At 42.4% G+C, this 25,160-nt stretch overlaps 1 protein-coding gene across 1 annotated transcript in view; it reads left to right on the top strand.

Moving 5' to 3' along the window:
- The window catches only part of LOC132835830 (adhesion G protein-coupled receptor E3-like), a 76,616-nt gene that overhangs the window by 3,845 nt on the left and 47,611 nt on the right, over positions 1-25,160 (top strand). The window contains exons 2-5 of the mRNA XM_060854924.1: positions 8,958-9,050; positions 10,683-10,838; positions 12,122-12,289; positions 16,544-16,699. Coding sequence (XP_060710907.1) covers positions 8,958-9,050; positions 10,683-10,838; positions 12,122-12,289; positions 16,544-16,699 — 573 coding nt within the window. The remainder of the gene's footprint in view (positions 1-8,957; positions 9,051-10,682; positions 10,839-12,121; positions 12,290-16,543; positions 16,700-25,160) is intronic.

The raw sequence follows: 25,160 nt of genomic DNA, 5'->3' as shown, positions 1-25,160 counted from the left end.
CTCTAAGGTAGAGAATTCCAACAATCTGACAAAGCTTTGAATGAAAGGATTTCTCCTCAGATCCTGAACCAGGAATATTTTGTGATGCAGTACAAACCTTCCCTACCTCCAGGCCAGGTTCAAGTCCCACCCCAGGGCTTGATGAGCATGGAAATTATGCCATTACATGACCAAACAGGGTTGATTATCTGTCTGTGAATTGCTTCGATAAGGCAGGCAGAAGAGTTTTCTGGTCAGCCTGAATTCTGAGGTTGCTGCAGTGGTGCAGCCTTTCCATGTTAAAAGATTTCAAGTGCAGGCCTTATCCCTGAGCAACCTCTTATCTCATTACAAGGGACAACCAGAAAGAGAGACACAGAGAGAGCAAATTCACCAACCCTTTATTCTGAGAGTGTGTCTTACTGCACCTCAGAGCTACCCCAGGAGTGGATCCAATCATCAGTCTGTGGGTTGGATTCCCAGTTGATGCTGAGTTTGTTGATCTCAACCAAGAGAGACTGGGCCCGAGAAAGGATGGTGAGGGTTAACAGCATTACTACCATTGAGAAGAAAGTCAGCAGGGGTCCTTCTCCTGATTGCAATCATTTAACTTTGTGCTGGATGAGGAGAGGCTAGGATTGGGTTTGCAATTGCCACATAATTTGTGGACCCCCATCAGCACCTACTGGCTCAGCTCAGCCCATTAGGGACATCTCCTTCTGCAAGATGATGGAAGGGCATTAGAGAAGAATATTCCTCATGAGGCTCAATGCCATTGTGAGTTGATAGGTTTTCCTGACCTCTGTACTGTCTGACACAAAGAGTCAGAATCTGTTCTTGGATCAGAATTAGTTCTCTATTTGGTCAGAGACATTTAACATGAGATATTAAGTCCAATAAACATGGATTCTTTATCATTCCTTACCTTTTCTTATTATTCAGACTCCCTCTGCTGGTATATTTGTATATAGCAGAGTCAAGTGAAAAAAATGCAGCCTGCAATTTTCAATATACTGCCGAACATCGTCCGTCCTTTAACAACTCAATTGGAAACCAAGCCTTGATAGATATAGATTGCAATAATCCACTCTCTCCTGCAGCCATGTGAAAAGTTAATCTGGCTGGAAGAACAGGCTTCTGATCCAGTGTCCCGGCTGCAGAGTTATAGAGTTTCCTCAGCTGGGTCAGTAAAGTGGTGTTAAGGGGTTTGGGCTCTGTCTCTAAAAGAGACAACTAAGAACATACATATATGTAACAAAAGAGTGGGAGCAAGGGCCATCAACCCAATTCATTGGACCTCTCCTTCTCATTCGCCAATGACATAATTTGAACCTTCAAAAATCATAGAAACATACTATTTAGAGGAGGCCATTTGGCCCTCAGAATCTGTGCAAGTTCTTGAAAATGCTATCCAATCTTTCTCCATTTATCCCATGATGTGGTCTTTGCTAGGGTTGGCATTTATTGCTTTTCCATAATTGTCCTGGAGAAGGTGATGGGGAGTCACTTTCATCATCTGCTACAGTATACAGGGTGCAGATGGATCCACAGTACTAGGATTTCGATCCAGCAACAGTGAAGGAACAGTAATATATTTCCAAGTTGGGATGGTGAGTGGTTTGGAGGGGTACTTACAGCTGCTGGTGTTCTCATGTATCTGCTGCCCGTATCCTTGTAGATGGTAGAAATTCCGGGTTTGGAAGGTGCTGTCAGAAGAGGCTTAGTGAGTTGCTCCCATTTACTTGCTCTTTCTCGCATGTCGAGAAAGTTTTTACCTTTCAATTGCTTGTCTAATTTGAAAGTTACCCCATCCTTGTTTCTTTTACCTAGACCCAGACCTACTGCTGCACAAAGAAATCGTTTTCCTCATCTCTCCAATCTGAATTCTGTTTTTAATATCTCTACTTTCCATAAGGTTGTTCCTTACTCCGTTTCATTGTGTTGAATAGGTAATTTTAAGACACTGAATTTCTGCTTCATTAAAGTACGAATAAGTTTCTAATCTATGATTTCTGTGCAAAGAGTCTACCTCACATATTGGGCATTCTACTCTATGTTTCTCAGAGGGGAAAGCTAACAAAAAAAACACTAATATTTGGGAATGAACATATGGGTCATACTAAAGTGACGTTTTGAAGCACACGTTTTGTTTCATCCTAGTTTGGCTGCAGGGGTGCAGCCTATTCATTTTCTTGTGGGTTGTTTATAAATTGGGCTCAATTTTAAGTGATGCTCCCCCCCCACCCCCCCATTTTGGCCCATGGGAGGAAATGGAGTTAAAATTAGACTGGGGTTGCTTCATTCTAGCCTAGGTCACTCAGTTTACCTTTTCTGAATCTCAAGTAGGCCCAGCTCTCCCCCCCGCACAGTGCAGGCAAGTGAGGGAGGTTGAGGCCAATTCTGAATGAAAACGCCTTGTGGCCTGGTAGCATTCACCTACAAAATGACTCCTGCCTGAGGCTGAGATCTCTGTGGGTGAACTCTCTTCTCAGTTGTCCACACATTCCTGACCCAAATCCAGGCCCAAAAGCCTACATTTTAAAACTGAATTGTACTTTTTCCTCCAATGATTGACAGTAACATTGATCTTCCAACAAGGCAGAGCTATGAAAACGCAAGCCAATGATCTTTGGTTTGGTTTGCGTGGAATTAACTGAGAGCAATCCTGCTCCACTTTTTCACTGAGGTCACTCCTACATCTCGGGTGCTCTTCTGGAATGCAGCCCATTCTAACCATCCCAGAGATGGAATGAACTACTGCTCTCCATTCAATAATTTCATGACCAACACAAATTACTTTACAAGAAAGTGTTTTCTGAAATGCAGTCACTGTTGCAATGTTGGAAACATGGCAGCTGATTGCAGACTGCAAGCTCCCATGAACAGATAGGCTGTTTTCATGATGTGAATTGAGAAATAAAAACTGACCAGGATGTCGGGTGTTGAAACTCCTTTGCTCTTGCTTGAAATAATGCTATGGGATTGTTTACATCCATGTATATAGGACAGGTGGGTCCTCAGTGACTGAGGCACAGCACCTCCTTAGTACTGCACTGACGTGTTCAGGCCTTGGGATAGGTCTTCATTCCACATGACTCAGAAGTGAGAGTGCCATCGACTGACTCAGATGACAATTGGAAATCAGATTTTGATCAGTCATGAGCTGCTTAAAAGACTGAAGTTGCTGTACATGCTTCTTCCTGTTCCTTTATTCCTGGAACAACATGAAATTCCATGTGGGTCAGTTTACAAATGGAAACAATGGAATGTCAACACTGCATAATCATTTCTGTCTTTGAAGGGTAAGTGAACTGCGAGACCTTTCAGGGAGCAATAACAAACAGCTAAAGACATGATGCTATAAGTGAACTTTACACGCTGTGGGAACACCAAATCCTGGCCCCAAACACTCTTGGCCATTCAAGCTGTGATGCATAATTAATGCATTCCATACTGGAAAGAATCACCCTTAGTGCCAAAGTAACCATCACATTCTGAAGCCTCATAGCCCTGTGGGCAGAACCTGCTCATTTCATATCTTGCATGATGAAGCATCGATGTACTAGGCGTGGCTTGGCTCTGTAACCTCGGTATTGTAGTTCTGGGTAGGCATTCACATATTTACAGATGTGAAGACACATTTACAACAAGTTTGTCCTGTGCAAACTATATGCCCTCCAAAGGACTTCTTCCTTTCCCATCCACCTTTCCTCTCATAGATCACTGCATGAAACATTGATAGAAAATTTCTTTTCAGCACAATATCGACAACGGCAACTTGAAGATATATTTGTCCCCCAGATGTGATTGTGAGCAATGAGTTAAAACTGGGCTTTTCTCCATACAGCAATGATTAAGGGGATATTTACTATAGTGTTCAAAACGGTGACACAGCCTGAGGTAGTGTCCCCACCTCTGGGCCTGACGTTCTACGTTTGAGCCTTACTTCAAAACTTGGTGGCCATGAAGCATATGTTGTACTGCAGCCAATCGATTGTTCATTGGTGCATTATGGTCAAAGAGGCCTGAACCTTTAAGAATGTTTCACAACATGTGACGTTCTAGTCTAAATGTACTTGCCTCACCATCATCACTATGTACTTCAGTGTAGTGTCTTCAGTTTGGTATGTAATTGGTTGGGGAACCTGATTGAGGTGTATACGATTGTGATGGGATGGAGAGGATGGATCAGAGGCAGCTTAATTGAGGTGTCAATAGCAAGGGGACATAAACTTCAGAGTCAAGAGTGTGATGCTGGAAAAGCACAGCATCTGAGGAGCAGGAGAATCAACATTTTGGGCATAAACCTTTCACTAGGAATGAGTCACTTTCTCCGAGGACATAAACTTCAGAAGGGTAGGAAGTTTACTGTGCATTATGTAAAATGTATTTCCTCCAGATGATGGTGGGAGTGAGAAATGCCCTGTCTGGGAGGATAGTTGAGGCTGGAAACCTCATAACCTTTAAAAAGTACTTGTATGAGCAGTTGAAATGTCAGAACATTCAAGGCTATGAGTCAAGTGCTGGAAAGTGAGATTAGTGTCAATAGGTCAGTGCAGACCCAACGGGTCAAAGGCCCTCTATGGGTTTATAACTCCCTCCTGACCAGCACTGTGGTTGTTGCTATGCCACACAGCCTGCAGCGATTCAAGAAAGCAGCTCACCACCATCTTTCATGGGCAACTGGGCTTTGGAAATAAATACTAGCCCAGCCAGCGATTCCCTCATCCCCTGAGGTGAGTAAAAGGTAATCCATGGCAGGCAGTAAGAATGCAAGAGATTCCTGGTCAGCAGAAACTGGGTGGGTGTTGAAGCACAGCAGACACCGAAAATAAGTGACTCCGTCAAAGGTTTCTGCCATGAGCTAGTGCCGCCCTCATTCAGAGTGACTGCCAACTATACCAAGGCAGGAGCTTTGGAAAACCGAAGACACACACAGATTTAAGAATGTGCAAAGAACCCGAGAAAGTTGTTAGGATATGGAAATCGCTGCCTGAAAGGCTGGTGGCAACAGTGACTTTCTAAAAACGTCAGATAAAAAGTAGTAAAAGTGGAAAATAAAATTGCAAGGTTATGGAGAAACAGAGTGGGGCCTAGTTGGGTCATTCTTGCAATGGGCCAGAACTAGCATGATGGGATGAGTGGCCTCCTTCCATGTTGTGTGATTCCACGGTGGTGAAAGGAAACTGATTTCAAACAACAAAATACCCAGCCCTGGCACCACAAGCTTGCGGAGATGCTGGCTTAATGGTAAGGTTACTGGAGTAGTACTCCAGGGGCACAGGCTTAACTTTGGAGACGTGGATTCAAATCTGACAACAGAAGCTGGTAGAATTTGGATTTAAAATCAATCATTCCAGCGTTGTAAAGCTTGTCTTAGTCAAGATGACCATAAAACTACCATCAATTGTTGCAAAAGTCTTGTTCACAGATGTCCTTTTGGGAAGGAACTGAGCTGACTTGTACCAGGCCCATATGTGACTCCAGACCCGCAGCACTGTGGTTGTCTCTTAAGTGCCCACTGAAATGACCCCAACAAGTCACTCAGTTTTAGGGTAATTAGGGGTAGGTTATAAATGGCATCCTTGCCAGTGATGCCCACACCTTATGAAAATATTGCTTAAAAATGGATTTTTACACATTTGTCAACGAACGCCTGATATTGAATCGAGCAGTTATTGTTCAAATGTATCCGGTACAATCTGGTTACACAGGAAGTTGGTTACTTCCATTGTTAAATGAGATTAGAGGGAAGCAGTGCATTTAGAGGTAAATTTTAAGGAGATTAGCTATGTTTTCTTAGGAAGTTTGGTATCCATGATGTGATCTAACTGGAGTTTCCAAGAATCTAAAGGAAATTAAATCAAAAAAAATTCTTGGCAGAAAAAAGGATGTCAATAGGAAGAAGGGAAGACACGGAATGTTCAGTTTGAGTTACTCAAAATCGTACACAGAAAGGTCATTAACATATTCCTGTTACTTTCTTTGGTCTTTTCACCTGTCATGAAAGTGATTTTATGTTAAAAGTTATTAATGTCACAAAAAGATTTTAATTTTATTACTGTGAAACTATCCTGTCTTTGATCATGTTGCTTGCTATTGTAGCTGCGATATTGACCTTTATCCTGATGATCATGTTCTGCCTGCAATTTCAGCAAAGCTATGTGGTCCTATCCTCCATAGAAATTTGACTTTAACCTTCAACATAAGGGCAGAAGTCAGGATGTTTGCTGGAAACTGAAGCTCTCCATGCCTACACTCAGCAAGATCTGAGCAACGTTCAGGCTTCTACAAGGTACAAGTCAGGAGTGTGATTGGAATACATCCCACTTGCTTGGATGAGTGCAGCTCCAACAACACTCAAAAAATTTAATGATATCCAGGAAAAAGTAGCCCGTCTATTTCCCCACATACCATCTTCAACAGTTATTCCTTCACCGATTCACAGTAGTAGCAGTCTGCATTGCGACAACTCATCCCAAATTTCCAACAGATAGAACCACAGGGGCAACAGATGTATGAGAGCATCACCAGCTGCATGCTGCAATATAAGCCACACCCCACTCTGACCTGGAACGTTAATTTATTTCTTGTAAGTGCAATGTGAGGCATTTTGCATCTAATAATAAGGGAAGAACATAGACAATGAATGGTAGATCCCCAGGGAGTACTCAGGAACAAAGGGATCTTGGTGTACAAGTGCACAGATCCCTAAAAGTGTCAGCACAGGTAGACAGGGCAGGGAAGAGGCATAGGGGAATACTTACTTTCATTAGCCAGGCGATAGAATTTTTCTTAAATTTCAAAATTATACTTTATTCATAAAAATATTTTTGTATATACCTAGTCACAAAGTTCAGTTCTGTACAGTGGCACATCAAGGAAACAAACACTGGAGTTTGACTCTATCCAACAAACAAACCAGAAGCATCTCTTACTTAAATAAGACTATAATTCCTTGCCTTTGAGGCATGGGAAGGGTCCAGTAACTGAATGGACCTTCATTTACCTTCAGCAGGAAGACCTCAGATGGCGGTCTCTCCCCACTGTGCCTTGGCAGCAGCTGCCCCAAGCTTTAGTCCATCCCACAGCATGCAGTCCTGGACCTTGGAATGTGCCAGTCTGCAACACTCATTTGAGTCAACTCCTTGTTTTGGAAGAGTAACAAGTTTCATGCGGACCAAAGGACACCTCTCACCGATTTGATGCGTTCTCAGGCGCAGTCAACGTTTGTCTTGGTGTCCTGCATCACTGAGCTGCTTGGGATGAACTTCGACAAAAGCTACTGCATCTTCCTCCAGACTTAGAGTGAGGCGATCTTATTACAAATTCATAAAATATTGGTTAGGCCACAGATGGCATATTGTGTGCAGTTCTCGTTGCCATGCTTTTGGAAGGATGGAATTGCACTGGTGGGAACGCAGAGATGTTCACTAGGATATTGCCTGCGATGGAAAATCTCAGTTATGAGGAGAGACTGGATAGACTGGGTTTTTGTTTCAGCCTGGTTTGGGGGGTGGAGGGGTGTGGGAGGTACAGTATGAGCTATATAAACATTATGAGAGGTATAGAGAGAATATATCATAACAATCTCTTCCCCATGGCAGAGTTGTCTTAGACCAGGTGGCATAAATTTACATTAGATTAGATTAGATTCCCTGCAGTATGAAAACAGGCCTTTTGGCCCAACAAGTCCACACTGACCCTCTGAAGAGCAACTCACCTAGACCCATTCTCCTACCGTATATTTACCCCTGACTAATGCACCTAAGACTATGGGCAATTTAGCATGCCAAGTCACCTGACCTGCACATCTTTGGACTGTGGGAGGAAGCCAGAGCATCCAGTGGAACCCCACACAGACATGGGGAGAACGTGTAAACTCCACACAGACAGTCACCCGAGGCAGGATGTAGACCCAGGTCCCTGGGGTTGTGAGGCAGTAGTGGTAACCACTGAACCACTGTGCCGCCTCATGGTGAGGAGCAAGTAATGAAGAGGGTTCTGAGAAAGATTTTTTCACCCAGAAGGTGGTAGAAGTATGGAACGTGTTGCCTGAGAGGATGGTGGAAACACTACTTCTGCAAGGTTTAAGAAGCATCTAGATGACCACTTAAAATGCCAGGACATCATAGGCTATGGATCAAATGCAGGTAAACAGGATTCAGGTCATTTGGTGTTTGTTAGCGGGCACAGATAGGTGGGCTGAAGGGCCTGTTTCTATACTCCACCCTGTTGATCCCCAAACATTTTCTCATGTGAATCCTTACAATTGCTTTGATAGATAATGTTCAGCCTACTCGATGAATGATTCTACCAGCCCTATTGAATCCTTTACTTCCGATCATATAGACTTAATCCAGTAATAAAAGGGGAACTTCACTGGATTAGTAATGCAGAACCCTAGGCTAACATTTTGGTTCAGATTCCACAATTACGATGGTGACATTGGAATTCAACAGAAAATCTGGAATTTTTTTTAAAAGAAGTTTGCCTCATGACACCCATTGTCACAATACAACCATGAATGCTTATTATGGAAGAAGTCGGGGTAAACATGATTTCAGTCTTGCAGCAATATAATTGATTTTTGAGTGTTGTTGGAAGTGATATCTTACAGGAAAGTGGGGAGAATCCTGGCACACCCCTGACTTAAACGCTGTAAATTAGTGTCTCGTATATCAGGAAGTGAGTTACTCACTGCAGCATTCCTAGCCACTGATCTGCTCTTCTAACCACAGAATTTATATGGTATATCCAATTCAATTTCTGGCCAATGATAACCTGTAGTTTGTTCAAAGTAGGTGATTCAATGATGGTAATACAACTGAAGGCAAGTCCAAGTTGGAATTCAGAAGTATAGGCGAGAACTTTGAAATTTTGGCATTAACTGAACAACAACACATGTCCTCAACCACAAGTCAAAGAATAAAATTTTTCTTCAAAATCTTCAATCAATCATTTTCTGTTTTTGACAGCACTTTATCTTGGTTTCCTTGCCATCTTGTCGCTAGTTACAACTCAACCTTGTCCACAGGAAGACAACTTAAATAGGAACCCAGATTGCGTTGGTGAGTTCCACTCCAGAACGTCCTTTTCTTACTAAGTTTGTTTCATATTTTACTAACCAACCTGTTCAGAGATGTTATTACACGCCTCGGGAGCAAGTGGAATATGAACAAGGCCTCCAGGCCTAGACGTAGGGACACCACTACTGTGCCTCAAGAGCCCATTACTGAGTTTTGCTCTCTGTTTTTATTATTATTTAACCTATTTTTCTAACCGACTTGTTCAGAGGGAACTTCTGGACCAGGTGAGACTTGAACCTGGGCATCTTGATCTAGGAGTAGGAATACTACACCTGCACCCTGGTGCTGGAAAAGCAGCAGGTCAGGCAGCATCCAAGAAGCAGGAAAATCAACGTTTCAGGCAAAAGCCCTTCATCAGGGTGCCTGCAGAGTGGAGAGATAATTGAGAGGGGGGTGGGGAGAAAGTAGCATAGAGTACAATAGGAGAATAGGGGTGGGGATAGAGGTGATAGGTCAGAGAGGAGAGTGGAGTGGATAGATGGAAAGGAAGATAGACAGGTAGGACAGGTCATGAGGGTGGTGCACCCTACCAGCACCATAAGAGGGCTATTTAGCAATAAGTGTTATTTTTCTAATCAACCTGTTACACATCTCTGAAATAGTTGGGACTTGCACCCAGCGTTTCTGGTCCAAAGGTAAGGACATTATCACTGTTCCATAAGAACCCATTGCAGTAGACTCCCCCATACCCATGGTGGATACATTCTAAGACGTACCACGGAAGCCCTAAAGCCAAGGTTGGAGCAAACCCATTCATTTAAATGGGAAATTTACTTTCCTGTTAGCCCCCTGGTCTCTGGTTCTGGGCTGTTCCTGTAATATGTTTGGGCTGCAGTAAACCACAGGTAACTGAAACCATGGTAACAGGACCCTCGGATACTGGAGTCGCCCTGTACTAAATTTGTTCATTACCAAGGGAAATTGCAATTAGCAACCTCTTATTAACACTTAACACCTTCAGAGTTGTCTGGGGACAATGTTTGCATACATTGAACAAATCCACACTTGCTTAGGCGTAGGTACAGATGCAGTACAATTGCATTCACTGTCTGTGTATGTTCTTGCCTTGCGCTTAGAAAATAGCTCCCACTTTTGAATAAATAAAATCCTGGATGAAGGGTCAAAAAGTGACACAGTTAAATTACAAGGACATGTTGCTTGGATGAGCCTATCATTCTGTTGAGTGTAGCTGAATGATTTACTTGAGGCTATTGAGTAGTTTATGTGTTTCAGTACAATCTAGAGTGTGATTTAGTTTCTTAATGGACAACAATTTCTCAATTTGCAAGTATTTTAAAATATCTCTGCAATCATTAAATGCTTTCACTCATGCCTATTCCAACTCGAGCTTCTGTGGTGTCTGTTTACTTTGCTCTGAACCCACACCCAAGCTTAATCAATTGAGCACAGTCAGCATAGATTGGTTAGCAGACTTCAATGCTCACACAACAATTGAACACATCGAGGTATCTAACATCCAGAAATTGGCTGTAGTTATATAACAAGGGACATGGAAGGCTTTGCACCCACCCTTATTGTGACATGCCAACTGATGGCGCTCAGAGTGTGTCTACAATGGGTTGACGAGAAAGGGAACATTCTATTTTTTTACAGACGGTGATTGCAATGCAGATGTGTCGCCCCTTTACAGAGATTGCGGTGAGAACACGGAGTGTTACATTGCGCAGTTCATGCTATTTGTCAGAAATCACTGCATATGTGAAGATGGATTTGAATTCACCCCCTCTGATCAGAAGACAGACTGTTTTGGTAAGAATCATATCATTCTTGAATGATTGTAAACTCAGTGGCTTGATCTAGTTTTCTAGAGCTGGAAATTTTCAAATTGGTGCCTTGCCATGGGACCAGGCACTCCCAATTCTGGTGTGACACTGACAGAAATAAAGTACAGTCCCATCAATACCTGCATCAGTGCTCAAACCAATAAAGGTAGCTTCAACTATTGACACTTGAATACATCCTGTTATATTTGGGAGTGAGATGACCAGGTTACTGCCAAATTAGGAAAAAGCCCTAAATCCAAAAGGTACTTGCAGTCTTGATCTGACTGACGTTCAAAGCTAACACAGGGTTGGTTTGGAACATTAAACAGAAAGTCCTTTCAGCCACTATACAGAGATTTCTGTCCCATCATGGATAAAATCTATGAGTGGTCCACGAGTTAGCACTCATGTATTTTGTGTCATGGGCTCAAATCCTAGTCCAGGAACTTGAGTTTGTAATCCAGACTGACATTCCAGTGCAGTACCAAGGAAGTGCTGAACTGTCAGAGGTGCTGGCATTTGGATGGGATCCTAAACAGAGACTCAGTCTGCCTTCCTGGTGAACATAAAAGATTACACAGCACATTTGGAAAGAGAGAAAAGGAAATTATCCAATGTTTTGCATCAACCCACATCACTAAACAGAAGATGATCTGTTTATATACAGGAATAATTCTGCAGCAAATTACAGAAAGAAAGCAACGTTATAGAGTGGTTATAATTGGGGTCTTTAACTGCAGTCTGATCTGTTATAATGTGATAGTTACATTCCCATGCAATCCTGTGTTATAAGAAAAATGCATAGTAGCAGCACCGTTTAAACCAATGGGACTAAAATCAAATTATAGCCTTTACAAGTAAGGAAAGTTTGTGTTCCACAAATAACAGTCTAAATTCTTCAATCGCTTTAGAGCCAATTTGCACTGAAGAAACACATGTTATAGCAGAACAGACTGTACCTAAATATAGATTGCGTTAGTGTAGAATTAAAGGTGGAGAGGGGCGAGCAATCTGAGATTATGTTTTAGAAAAATGTCCAGCTGAAAAGAATGCACTGCTGGACATGGGGTTCTTGGAAATGAGGCAAATTGTAAAGTCTCTGACTATTTGGTTAAAAGCAACAGCTTACAGAAACTGACTATGGAGATAGCGAGGGACATGGAAGGCTCTGTGCTGAGCCTGTTGTGACATGCCAGCCGATGGCATTCAGAGCGTGTTTACAATGGATTGATGAGAAAAGGGCCACTTTGTTGATATGTTTTGTTGCAGATGGTGATTGCCAAATGGATGAGTCGTCCTTTTATGGAGATTGTGGTGAGGACGTACAGTGTCACATTGCACAGTTCAAGCTATTTTCCAGAAATCACTGTATGTGTAAAACAGGATTTATGCCCACTGCCGATGAAACAACCTCTGATCAGAAGACAGACTGTTTCGGTAAGAATCACTTAATTTGAATGATTTATCTCACGCATAAACTCACCAGATTGATAAAGTGTTCTAGAGCTGGAAATTTTCATGTCCCAATTCTGATGTGACATTGTCAGAAGTAAAGTACAATCCCATCAATACCTGCATTAGTTCTCAAACCCATAAAGGTAGCTTCTAATATTCACACTTGGATTTAATTCATCAATACATCCGGCCATATTTGGGAGTGAGATGACCAGGTTACTGCCAAATTAGGGAAAAGCCCAAAAGGCACATATAGCCAGAGAACAGGAGTCAGGTAGAAAATACAATTAAGAACCAAGAGGAATATAAAGGATTCAGAGGGGAAGTGATAGCATATATTAGATGGGCAAAGAGGAATCATGAAAAAAGATTAGTAGTCAACTTAAAGGAGCATTCCAAAGTCTGCTGCAGGAACATCTTCAGTGAAAAGGTGGTGAAAAGAGGAGTAGGATGAATTAGGGACCAAAAGAGTGATTCATGCTTAAAGACAAGAGGAATGTCTAAAGTATTAAATTAATACTGCACAGTTGTCTTCACCAAGAAGACAAATGCTACCCAAGCCATGATGATACCGGAGGAGGTTTCATCACTAGAAGGGTCCAAGTTTGATGAGGTGGAAGAGTTGGACAGACTATCGATACTTAAAAGTTGACAAGGTACAAAGACCAGATGAGATGCATCTAAGGATAATGAAGGAAGCGAGATTAGAAATTGTAGGTTGTACTGGCCATACTTTTCAGTACCAGAGGTTCAGGTACCAGAGCACCAGAGACTTGGAGACATTGCACCTTTATTCTAAAGGACTGCAGAATAAGCCTAAACCGGTTGGTTTAATTTCAGAAGCTATGAAACTTCTAGAAACAATTATTCCTAATAGAATTGTTAGTCACTTGGAAACAGGTGGGTTGTTTAGGAAGAGTCAGCATGGATTTCTAAAGGGGAATCATATTTCACAAACTCTCAAAGAGGTAACAAAAGTTTTGGTGAGGTTAATGCTGCTGATGCTCTGTACAATGACTTTCAAAAGACACTCATTACAGTACCACACAACAAACAGCTAAGCTTTAGGTCCTGGAATAAAAGGAACAAATAACAATGTGGAGACAAAATTAATTGACCCAAGGGTGCAGGTACATAGTTCATAGTGAAGGGTAGTGAAGAAGGTATTTGGCATGCTTGTCTTCATTCATCAGAGCATTGAGTACAGGAGTCAGACTGTACAAACATTAATGAGGCCACATTTGGAGTACTGTGTAGACTTTTGGTTGCCCTGCTATAGGAAAGATGTTACTAAACTGGAAGGGGTGCAAGAGAGATTTATAAGGATGTCACCAAGACTGCAGGGTTTGAGTTATAAAGAGAGGCTGGATAAGCTGAGATTTTTTTCCCTGGAGCAGAGGAGACTGTGGGGCGACCATATGGAGGTTTATAAAATCATGAGGGGCATAAATAAGGTAAATACTCAAGGTCTTTTCCCCAGGGAAGAGAAGTCCAAAACTAGAGGTATAGGTTTAAGGTGAGAGGGGAAAGTTTTATAAGGGTCCAGACAGACAACTTCATCACACAGAGAGTGGGGTGTGTGTGTGGAACAAGCTGCTAAAAAAAAGTGGTATAGGTGAATACAATTACAACATTTGAAAGGCATGTGGACAGTTTTCATGGATAGGAAAGGTTTAGTGGGATATGGGCCAAGTGCAGGCAAGTGGAACTAGGTCAGCTAGGGATACCGGGTTGACATGGACAAGTTGTGCTGAAGGGTCTGTTTCTGTGCTATATGACTCTATAGGTAGACAGTAGTGGTCAATCAATATATTTCAAGTTGCAGGAACTCTTGTAATGAAGTTTCTCTAGGGCCCAGTAAAGGGACCCTTGATTTTCCTGATTTAGATTAAATTTCAGGTGGTGTGCAGAGGGCAGTTTCAACTTAGAAGGAACTTAAATGAATTTTAAACTGAAAAGGAGAGTGTAAAACTCCAAAAGGACATATAAAAGTTGGTGGAATGAGCAGATAGATGGGAGATGAAGATGAATGGTGATACATTTTGGTAGGAAAGATGTGGATAGACAATAGAAAGCAGGGCCTGCAATACATTAATGAAGTGCCGAGTAAAGGGACCTAGCTGTCTGTGTCCACAGATGTTTGAAGGTTGCAGAAGAGTGGAGAGAGCAGTCAGTGAATCATACATAATCCTGAGCTTTACTAGTGGGGTCATAAAGAGCAATGAGGTTATGTTGAACTTATACAAGACACTTGTTAGACCTTAGTTTCAGTATTGTGACCAGTTCTGGGCACAAACATTACAGAAAGGTTGAGAATACGTTGGAGAAAGAGCACGGGAGGTTTACAGAAGTGATTCTAGAGATAAGAAATTTCATTATGAGGATGAATTGGAGGGATTAAGACTGTTCTCCTTGGACAGTAGAAGGGTCAGGGAATATCTGATGGTAGTTTCCAAAATCATGGGAGGTCCGTTTGGAGTAGACAGGGGAAAAGGCATAAAAGGATGAAGAATGAAATGGCACAGATCTAAAGTGATTTGCAAACATAACAAATATGGTGTGAGAAAAAAAAAGAACTTTTCTTACCCAGCAAGTAGTTAGGGTCTGGAACACACTGCCTGGAAATGTGGTGGTGGCAGTTCAATTGAGGCATTCAAGAAAGAATGCTGATTGTTTGGATAGACACAATGAACGGAGGTACAGGGAAAAGACAGAAGAATTCGATTAATTCATAAGGCTCATTCAAGAACAATTCTGTGATAGTCTATTCACTTGCTAAGTGCCTCATGAATATTGCAGCATGAACTGCAGTGGTTTAAGAAAATGTCACTACCCCCTTCTCAAGAGGCACCAGAGATGGACAATTGTCTCAACAATCCCAGGACACTCACATTCTGAGAATGAATTATTTAATTCAATTCAATCTTCATTTTCTGACTTTAAGGTGAGGCACTACTATTTTGCCTGGAGAGGGGTACACCTTGGTAATAAATAATGTTGTTTCTGTCTCTCTACAAGTGCATAAGGGGTTGGTACTACCACTGAGCTCCGTTGGCAGTGGATTTGGCCTGAACTTGTTTAACAAGCTCTTTCAATATGTTTGATGCCTGTTGTTCATTAGGTGGTGGTAGAGGGTGCATATCACAAGGCACTTGCTGCTGACTTAAAGTATTCCCAAATCCTTAATCCCAAGAATCTTGCTCAGAAAGGTGGCTCTACGTTGGATGACACAGTGACTCAGTGGTTAGCACTGCTGCCTCACAGCGCCAGGGACCTGGGTTCAATTTCAGCCTCGGGCGACTGTCTATGTGGAGTTTGCATATTCTCCCTGGGTCTGTGTGGGTTCCCTCCAATGCTTCAGTTCCCTCCTACAATCCAAAGATGTGCAGGTTAGGTGGATTGGCCATGCCAAATTGCCCCATAATGTTCAGGGATGTGTAAGTTAGATGCATTTGTCAGGGGAAAAGTAGAGTAATAGAGTAGGGGAATAGGTCTGGAAGGGTTACTTTTCAGAGGTTTGGTGAGGACTTGTTAGGCCAAATGGCTTGTTTCCACATTGTAGGGATTCTATGATACCATGAAATGGGATGTCAAGGTAGCGAGGATGGGCAATGGGTGGATTGATATTGTAAAAAAGCTTGTGAAATTATTATCCATATTATAAAAAGTGGATATCAACATTGAAAAATGAGCAAAGGAATCTTAGTATTCTGAAAGCAAAACTGAGAGGTTGGACCCAACAAGACAGATGGAACAGACTTGGGTTCTTTTTCACTGGAAAAATGAAGACTGTAACCTGACAGAAGGTTTTAAGATTATGAAAGGGTTGGATAGGGTAGATATAGAGGGGATGCCTCTCTTTGTGGGAGAGGCCACACTAAGAGGCATAAGCATGTGATAAATAATATAAACATGCAATTCCTTTCTCCAGACATGGCAGCCTCATTAAATGATCTGTTTGGACGTATCAGCCCCAATAAATCCAATTGGCAATTCAGGATGCCACCCAGATCGTGGCCAGAATGTGGAATGCACTCCCATAGGTAAAGCAACGAATGTAGAAACACTTAAGGGGAAGCCAGATAGGTATATGAGGGAGAAAGAGATGTTTATGTGGTTAAAATTTCATTGGGTTAGACTAAATTAGGGTTTTGGGTCAAATCACCTGTTTCTGCACTGTAAGTATTTTGTATTTTGTAACAGCAAACTTCTATTTTAATTTCTCATTTATTTCAGACATTAATGACCATGTTGACAAGAATAGTGATGAATTAAGTGGACCGAATGGAACTTGTCTTAACACAGCAGGAAGTTACAACTGCTCCAGGAACCAAGCATTCGAAACTGCAGGAGTGACTGATTCCTTTAATTTAACTAAAGATCAGCATCAAGGTGAGTCTCGCGATTCTACACATTTTTCTTGCTCATCGCATCCCCTTGAGCTCATTGAATTGTCTCACACTAACTTTCTTGCCTCATGATCTCCTACATCATGGAACCCTTCAATCATCTCGATCTTATGGGGGGTGAGAGACTTCAATTAGAGCGACAGAGAGAGATACAAGAGAAACTGATGTTTAAAAATAAAATACTGCAGATGCTGGAAATCTGAAATAAAATTGGAAATATAAACAGTAAATGCTGGAGAAACTCAGCAGGTTTGGCAGCATCTATAGAGAGAGAGAAACAGAGTTAACATTTTGGGCCCAATACGACTCTTTTTCAGCATAAATGCTGACCCTAACCCTTTCTTAATTCTGAAGAGGAGTCATACCAGATGAGAAACATGAACTGTTTTTCTCTTCAGGGAGGAGCTACATTATTCCGTTTTGAGCAGGAATCAGGTTGTTGGATTGAGGGAGACTTAATAGTGGTACTCGAAATACTGAAGGGGTTTGATGGCGTGGTTAGAGACAACTGTTCCAAGTGGCAGGAGGATATAAGGTCACAGGTCATTGATGACTGAACCAAAGAAGAGGAGCAACATTTTAACACTGTGAGATATTATACCTGGAAGGTTAAAGAGAATGAAAAAGCCCATCCAATAAGAACTTCCAAAAAAATGGAATTAAGAATCTAATGATGACCACGAATCCATTGTTGATTATTGGAAATACGCATCTGGTTCACTAATGTCCTTTAGGGAGGGAAATTACCATCCTTACCTGATCTGGTCTGTGACTCCAGATCCACAGCAATGTGATTGACTCTTAACTGTCCTCTGGGCAATTGGTGATGGGTAATAAATGACCTAGTCAGCGAAGCCTTCAGGCTGTGCTTGAATGAATAAAAAGAGCACTGGATAAGTATTTGAAAAAGAAATTGTACCTTTAGATCTTCAGCTAATTTTTTCTACTGCTCCAATGATTATTATTTACAGAATGTTTACAGCACAAAGGAAAGCCTTTCAGTCCATCATATCGCTGGCACTGCAGAGGAACGAATTAGCTTGTGCATTCTTCCCTTACTCTCCATGTTCTACCATTTTCACATAAGAAGTTAATTCCCTCTTCAATGCCTCCACCACTCTCAGGTCATGAATTCCGGATCCCAACCACTCGCTGGATGAGAACATTCTCCTTCATGTCACAATGGCTTCTTTTCCCAATTACCTTAAATGTGTTGCCCTCTGGTTTCTAATCCCTCAACCAGTCAGTACAGTTTCTACCCATTTTCTCTGTCTAGGCCTCTCATGAATTGGAAAACCCTCAATCAATTTCCTCTCAACTTATCTTCTTCAAGAACAGTCCAAACCTCATTGTGGGTTGACATGGTGGCTCAGTGGTTAGCACTGTTGCCTCACAGCACCAGGGACTCAAGCTCAATTCCAGCCTCAGGCAACTGCCTGTGTGGAGTTTGCACATTTTCCGTGTCTGTGTGGGTTTCTTCCTGTTGCGCTGGTTTCCTCCACAGTCTAAAGATGTGCAGGTTAGGTGATTTGGCCATGCCAAATTGCCCATAGTGTTAGGTGCATTAGTCAGGAGTAAATATAGGGTGGGGGAATGGGTCTGAGTGAGTTACTCTTCAGAGGGTCAGTGTAGACTTGTTGGGCCTAATGGCCTGTTTCCACATGGTAGGGAATCTAATCTCTCAAACCTACCAATGTAGCTGAAGTTCCTTATGGTTTATGGTGTAGGTTTGCTCGCTGAGCTGTAGGTTTGATATCCAGACATTTCGTTACCTGGCTAGGTAACATCATCAGTGGCGACCTCCAAGTGAAGTGAAGCTGTTGTCTCCTGCTTTCTATTTATATGTTTGTCCTGGATGGGGCTCCTGGGGTTTGTGGTGATGTAATTTCCTGTTCGAACCACAAACCCCAGGAACCCCATCCAGGACAAACATATAAATAGAAAGCAGGAGACAACAGCTTCACTTCACTTGGAGGTCACCACTGATGATGTTACCTAGCCAGGTAATGAAACGTCTGGATATCAAACCTACAGCTCAGAGAGCAAGCCTACACCCTTAACCTCAACCTGAGCTACAAACCTTCACAAACCTTGCATGAAGTTCCTTATTTCTAAGCCATTCTAATGACCATTTTCTGCACTCACTGCAAAAGCTTCAGATGTTTGCTAACAGTGTGGTCCCACAACTGGATGCAATACACCAGTTTAGAAAGCAACAGAGTTCTTCATACAAGTTTAGTATTATTTCCATACTCTTCGACTTTATGCCCCTGTTAATAAAGTCTCGGATGTTCTATGTAAATTGTATTACGGTATTTGGCAGAGGTTGGATCAATTTTGACCAATACTTCATGTAAATATCAATTGGATGCTTCATCTATTTATGACCTTTTAACTGGTCTCAAGGGCGTAACCTTTTTTAAAGCATCACACTTTCCGATAAGACTGAGTTAACCATGATGATAAAACTGGGTGTGTAAATCCTGAACTTGGATTTCGCTTTTCATTTTCAAATTCCACAGAACTCTCACTTGGTGAACATTCAAGTCTCAGACAGCGGGAGGTGCGTCATAGTGGCATCATACCAATGCCTGATAATGGAAATAGATCAGCACCTGTTCAAGGAATTATATCTTCTCTTGTTAATAGAGCCACTCCTAAACCTGTTCATAGAAGGATACCTGCTTCTGTTAATGGAATCACACCTGCCTCTGGGAATGGAAGGATGCCTACTCCTGTTAATGGAATGATGTCAGCTCCTGCTAATGGAATCACACCTGCTCCTGTTCATAAAGATACACCCAGCTCTGGTAATAAAATGACATTTGTTCCTGTTAATAGAATGACATCTGCTCCGATTCATGGAATCATAGCTCCTCCTGTTAATAGAATCACTCCTGCTTCTGTTAATGGAATGACGTCGACTCCTGTTGATGGAGACATGCCTGCCTCTGATAACGGAATCATACCCGCTCCTGTTCATGGAATCACACCCGCTCCTATTTATGGAATCACGCCTGCTCCTGTTCATGGGGTCACGCCTGCTCCTGTTCATGGAATCATGCCTGCTCCTGTTCATGGAATCACGCCTGCTTCAGTTCATGGGGTCACGCCTGCTCCTGTTCATGGGGTCACGCCTGCTCCTGTTCATGGAATCACACCTGCTCCTGTTCATGGAATCACGCCTGCTCCTGTTCATGGAATTGTGTCCGCTCCTGTTCATGGAATCACGCCTGCTCCTGTTCATGGAATCACACCCGCTCCTGTTCATGAGATCACGCCTGCTCCTGTTCATGAGATCACGCCTGCTCCTGTTCATGGAATGACACCCACTCCACTTCATGGAATCACACCTGCTCCTGTTCATGGAATCACACCTGCTCCTGTTCATGAGATCACGCCTGCTCCTGTTCATGGAATCACGCCTGCTCCTGTTCATGGAATCACACCCGCTCCTGTTCATGGAATCACACCCGCTCCTGTTCATGGAATCACACCCGCTCCTGTTCATGGAATCACGCCTGCTCCTGTTCATGGAATCACACCCGCTCCTGTTCATGGAATCACACCTGCTCCTGTTCATGAGATCACGCCTGCTCCTGTTCATGAGATCACGCCTGCTCCTGTTCATGGAATCACACCTGCTCCTGTTCATGAGATCACGCCTGCTCCTGTTCATGGAATCACGCCTGCTCCTGTTCATGGAATCACACCCACTCCCGTTCATGAGATCCCACCTGCTCCTGTTCATGGAATCACACCCGCTCCTGTTCATGGAATCACACCCGCTCCTGTTCATGGAATTACATCTGCTCCTGTTCATGGAATCACACCCGCTCCTGTTCATGGAATCACACCCGCTCCTGTTCATGGAATTACATCTGCTCCTGTTCATGGAATCGTACCTGCTCCTGTTAGTGGTGATATATCGCTTTCTATTAATGGAGACGAAGCTGATCCTGGCATCAGAGACACTCTTGCCCATGTCCATGGTAATAGGAACATACTGAACTGTTTAGAGGTTACCACATCAGTTACCACAGTCAATCTATTCAGTTTAACTGGGGTTTAATTAATGTACAGTAAAGAGAAATAGAAAATCTTTATTTATATACCTGTCATCAAGTCTGAAGATTGTTTCTGATCTGAGGCTTTAGCTTTGCATAATACCAAAATCAGAATTGACTTAGATGAGGAAAAACCAGCATCCCTCCCTTCTCATAGCCCAATCCTTAGAAAAAACAGACCTTCTGTCAGAGGTAAGAGGCTCTGCACAGTCACCACCAGTGCAGCTAGCTTTAGATCCTTGTAATCAACCTGTTCAGAGATGTTATGATACACCACGTGAACAAGTGAGATTTGAATCCAGACTTCCTGGCCCCAAGGTAGAGGCACAAACACTACACCACAGAAGCCCTCAGATGCTTGTTTTACTTGTGAGAGTCATTAGCTGAATTTAGATTTCACCAGGAATCATAGCAACAAATTCCAACAAGACCTTAGTTCAGGCCTCTTGAGTTACTAATCCAGTGACATAACTCTATACCAGTGTGTCTCTGGATATCAGCAAAAATCTGCTCTGGCCTATCTCTACGCTGTAATTTCTACATATTTAAAAAGAACATTAGCTGATCTCCACATACCAATGTTTAAGGTTCTCAGCTGAGTGTGGAATATGTAGTTCAGATTGTCCTCAGGCTGTTCAGTTCCTGAAGGATCTGCTATGTACGTCTGGTGTTCTGATTTCTATTTCAGATTTAGAGCATTCACAGTTTGATTTCCCTTTACTTCTTCTCTCTTGTGTCAGATTCCCTCTTTTTGCCCAGGGAAAGACTGCCTCACTGTGATAAGTTAAAACTTTGACTCATAGCTCAACTAGACACTGCTTGTGGTTTGCATCTTTCCTTGCAACTGGTGGATTTTTGATTTTAGATTTTACTTGGAAATGGTTTTGTTTATTTGTTAATTATTGAGGTAAACTCCAACTGCTAAAAAATATTCTTTTCAATTTAAGGTCAAAGTACTATTGCGTCCCCTATGATTTAGAGTCAAAGAGTTGTACAGCATGGGAACAGATCCTTCGATCCAACTCGTCCATGCTGACCAGATATCCTGAATTAATCCAGTCCCATTTGCCAGAATTTGGGTTATATCGCTCTAAATTCTTCCTATTCATATAACCATCCAGATGTCTTTTAAATGTTATAATTGTATCTGCCTCCACCACTTCCTCGAGCAGCTCATTCCATACAAGCATCACCCTCTGTGTGAAACAGTTGCCTCATGGATCCCGTTTAAATCTTTCCTTTCTCATCATAAACCTATGCCCTCTAGTTTTGGACTCCCCTACCCTCAGAAAAAGATTTTGGCTATTCACCCTATCCGTGTCCCTCAAGATTGTACAAAACCTCTATAAGGTCATCCCTCAGCTCTGACCCTCCAGGGAAAATAGCCTCAGCCTATTTAGCCTCTCCCTATAGCTCAAACCCTCCAAACCCAGCAACATCCTTGTAAATATTTTCAGCACCCTTTCAAATTTAACAATATCTTTCCTATAGCAGGGAGACCAGAATTGAATGCAGTATTCCAAAACCGACTTGGTTTTAAAACAACAGTTATAATCTTTGCTGTTTAACTTAATGTTGGGGAATTTGATAATGGCTTTTACATTGCTAGTACCTTAGATTGACCTCAAGCCCAAAGATGAGTTTTGAAAGTTCATGCTGATGGTTTAAGAGTTAACGTTTTGATCTAAGTTTGGCCAATTGTCACCTCAACCTTTGTGTTGGTTAAGAGATGCCTACTGTTGGCGAGAGAATCACTTTGGGTAGATGTGCTGTCATCTCTTCATCTTGCCGATATTTTCAATCAACCTGTTCATGCATGTTAGGATGGACGTCTGGAGCAGGTGGGACTCGAACCCTTCAGAGGTCAGGACACTGCCACTGCACCAAAAGAGGCCAAGTCTACCCTTTGTGTAATACTCGTCAAAGAGGCTTACTTGTGTTAAGTGGTGAAAAATTAACTATTGGTGAGGTTTCAGCAGAAAAGACATAAACTTAAGTAACAAAATGATTTTTCACAAATTAGTAATTAATTGGTTAACTATCATACTTGGTAGACAAAATTGGCAACTCTTAAGAAATAGAAACTAGGTCTCGACATTTTCTAACCTACCTGTTCAGGAATGTTATTACACATCTCTGGAGCAGATAGGACTTTAACATGGATCTCCTGGCTCAGCAGTAGGGACATTACCAAAAGTACCTCAAGAGCCCACTGGTAACTAGGTCTACGCCGTATGACTGGAGACTGACTACTGACTAACTACAGAGCAACCAGTGACAAACAGAAAATGCATTGTCCAGCTCTTCTGTGCAAAGGTGCCATGGTGGTATAGTGTGTTGCACTGCTGCCTCACAGGGACAGGGGCCTAGGTTCAATTCCAGCCTCAGGTGACAGTCTGTGTAGAGTTGGTACATTCTCCCCTGTTTGTGTGGGTTTCCTCTGGGTTCTCTAATTTGAGCTCACAGTTCAAAGATATGCAGCCATGTGGATGTGGATTGGCTGTGCTATGTTGCCCATAGTATTGAGGGATGTGCAGGTAAGGTGCATTAGCCATGGGAAATGAAGGATTACAGGAAGGGAGTTGGGTCGAGGTGAGATCCTATTTGGGGAGTCAGTGTGGACTGTTTTGGGCTGAATGGCCTGTTTCCACACTGAAGGGATTCTATTACTCTAAATGTCATTTATATCTCAGTGTGTGGAAACATATAAATGTTCTTTCAATTAACCCTAACAGGTCAATTTCGAAGTGCAGCATGGCCCTCAGTGAGTGTGTCTGCAGAAGGTATTAGGCTGTTTGCCTCCCTGAGAAATCCCACAGCATTTTCAGCAGCCCTTCGACTGCCATCACCTCCATGGCCTTGAAGGACAAGGCCAGCAGACACATAGGGCATGTGACCCCTCCAGGCCTCACACCATCCTGACTTGGAGTTAGAATGCTCTTTCCTTCCCTATGCTACAGAAGCTTGACCAGAACAGTATCATGGGGACACCACACAGACTGTTAATGATTCAAGAAGGTGTGTGTCAAGTGGAACTTGGGAAGGAGGGCACAACCAGATGCAGTTCTGCTCTTCACAACTGCATCCTGAGAAAAAGAAGATGCTTGAGCAGGCTTCGGACACACAAGAGAAGGGAGTGGCTGAGGCACTTTGCCCACAGAATGAAGACAGTTTACCTTTACTCTATCTGGCAGCGTTACTGTGAGGCCAACTAACGTTCCTAATTTACACAAATCATTCCATTTCTTACAAACACCCCCTCCCCCATTTTAACAGCCACTTAGTTCCCAATTGTTGGTGGACATCTTTCCAAATCAGCCTGTTTTGAGATGATGTGGAGGTGCCAGTGTTGCACTGGGGTGGACAATATCAATAGTCACACGACACCAGATTATAGAACAACAGGTTTATTTACAATCACAAGCTTTCTGAGCACTACCCCTTTGTCAGATGAATTGGAGAGGGGCGCACAGGCACAGAATGGGGCGCACAGGCACAGAATATGTCGGCAGAGAGACAATGGCAAGATCATTCCAGGTAATTAAGACTGTCAACAGATAAGCATAAAACTGTGAGTAGAGTATCAACAGGCTGAATAACAAGTCTTTGCAGGGGATCAGGAGCATCAAACGGTGTGAGTAAAGTGTCAAAACAGAATGACAAGTCAAGGTATGATTTACGATCTGTTTAATGAAGGCAGAGAGATAGTTATAAATATTCAAAAGTGAGATAGTGCTAGAGACAAACCAAATGGCTGGAATTACATGAGGAGACACTAGAGTCACGTGAGAGGGTGTAACCAAAGTAGTCTACTTTGATATCTACTCATGTAATTCTAGCCATTTGATTTGTCTCTAGCACCATCTTCCTTTTGATTACTTGTAATTATCTCACTGCCTTAATTAATCAGATCATAAGTCATCCCTTCACTTGCTATTCAGCTGTTGACACTTTAGTCACACCATTTGACACTCCTGATCCCCTTGTTATTCATCCTGTCAACACTCTTACTCAGGGAGAAAGTGAGGACTGCAGATGCTGGAGATCAGAGCTGAAAATGTGTTGCTGGAAAAGCTGGAAAAGAAGAAGGGCTTATGCCCGTAACGTCGATTCTCCTGTTCCTTGGATGCTGCCTGACCTGCTGCGCTTTCCAGCAACACATTTTCAACACTCTTACTCACACTGTTTGTACTTATCTATTGTCATTCTTAATTACCTGAAATGATCTTGCCATTGTCTCTCCGCCTATATATTCTGGGCCTTTGCGGCCTGCTTCACTTCACCTGACAAAGAGGCAGTGCTCTGGAAGCTAGTGATTGTAAGCTAACCTGTTGAACTTTAAACTCATGTTATGTAACTTCTGACTTTGTTTTGACA

Source organism: Hemiscyllium ocellatum, chromosome 45 (genome assembly GCF_020745735.1).
Source record: "Hemiscyllium ocellatum isolate sHemOce1 chromosome 45, sHemOce1.pat.X.cur, whole genome shotgun sequence".
Taxonomy (NCBI): domain Eukaryota; kingdom Metazoa; phylum Chordata; class Chondrichthyes; order Orectolobiformes; family Hemiscylliidae; genus Hemiscyllium; species Hemiscyllium ocellatum.
This window is presented reverse-complemented; position numbering and strand designations above follow the sequence as displayed.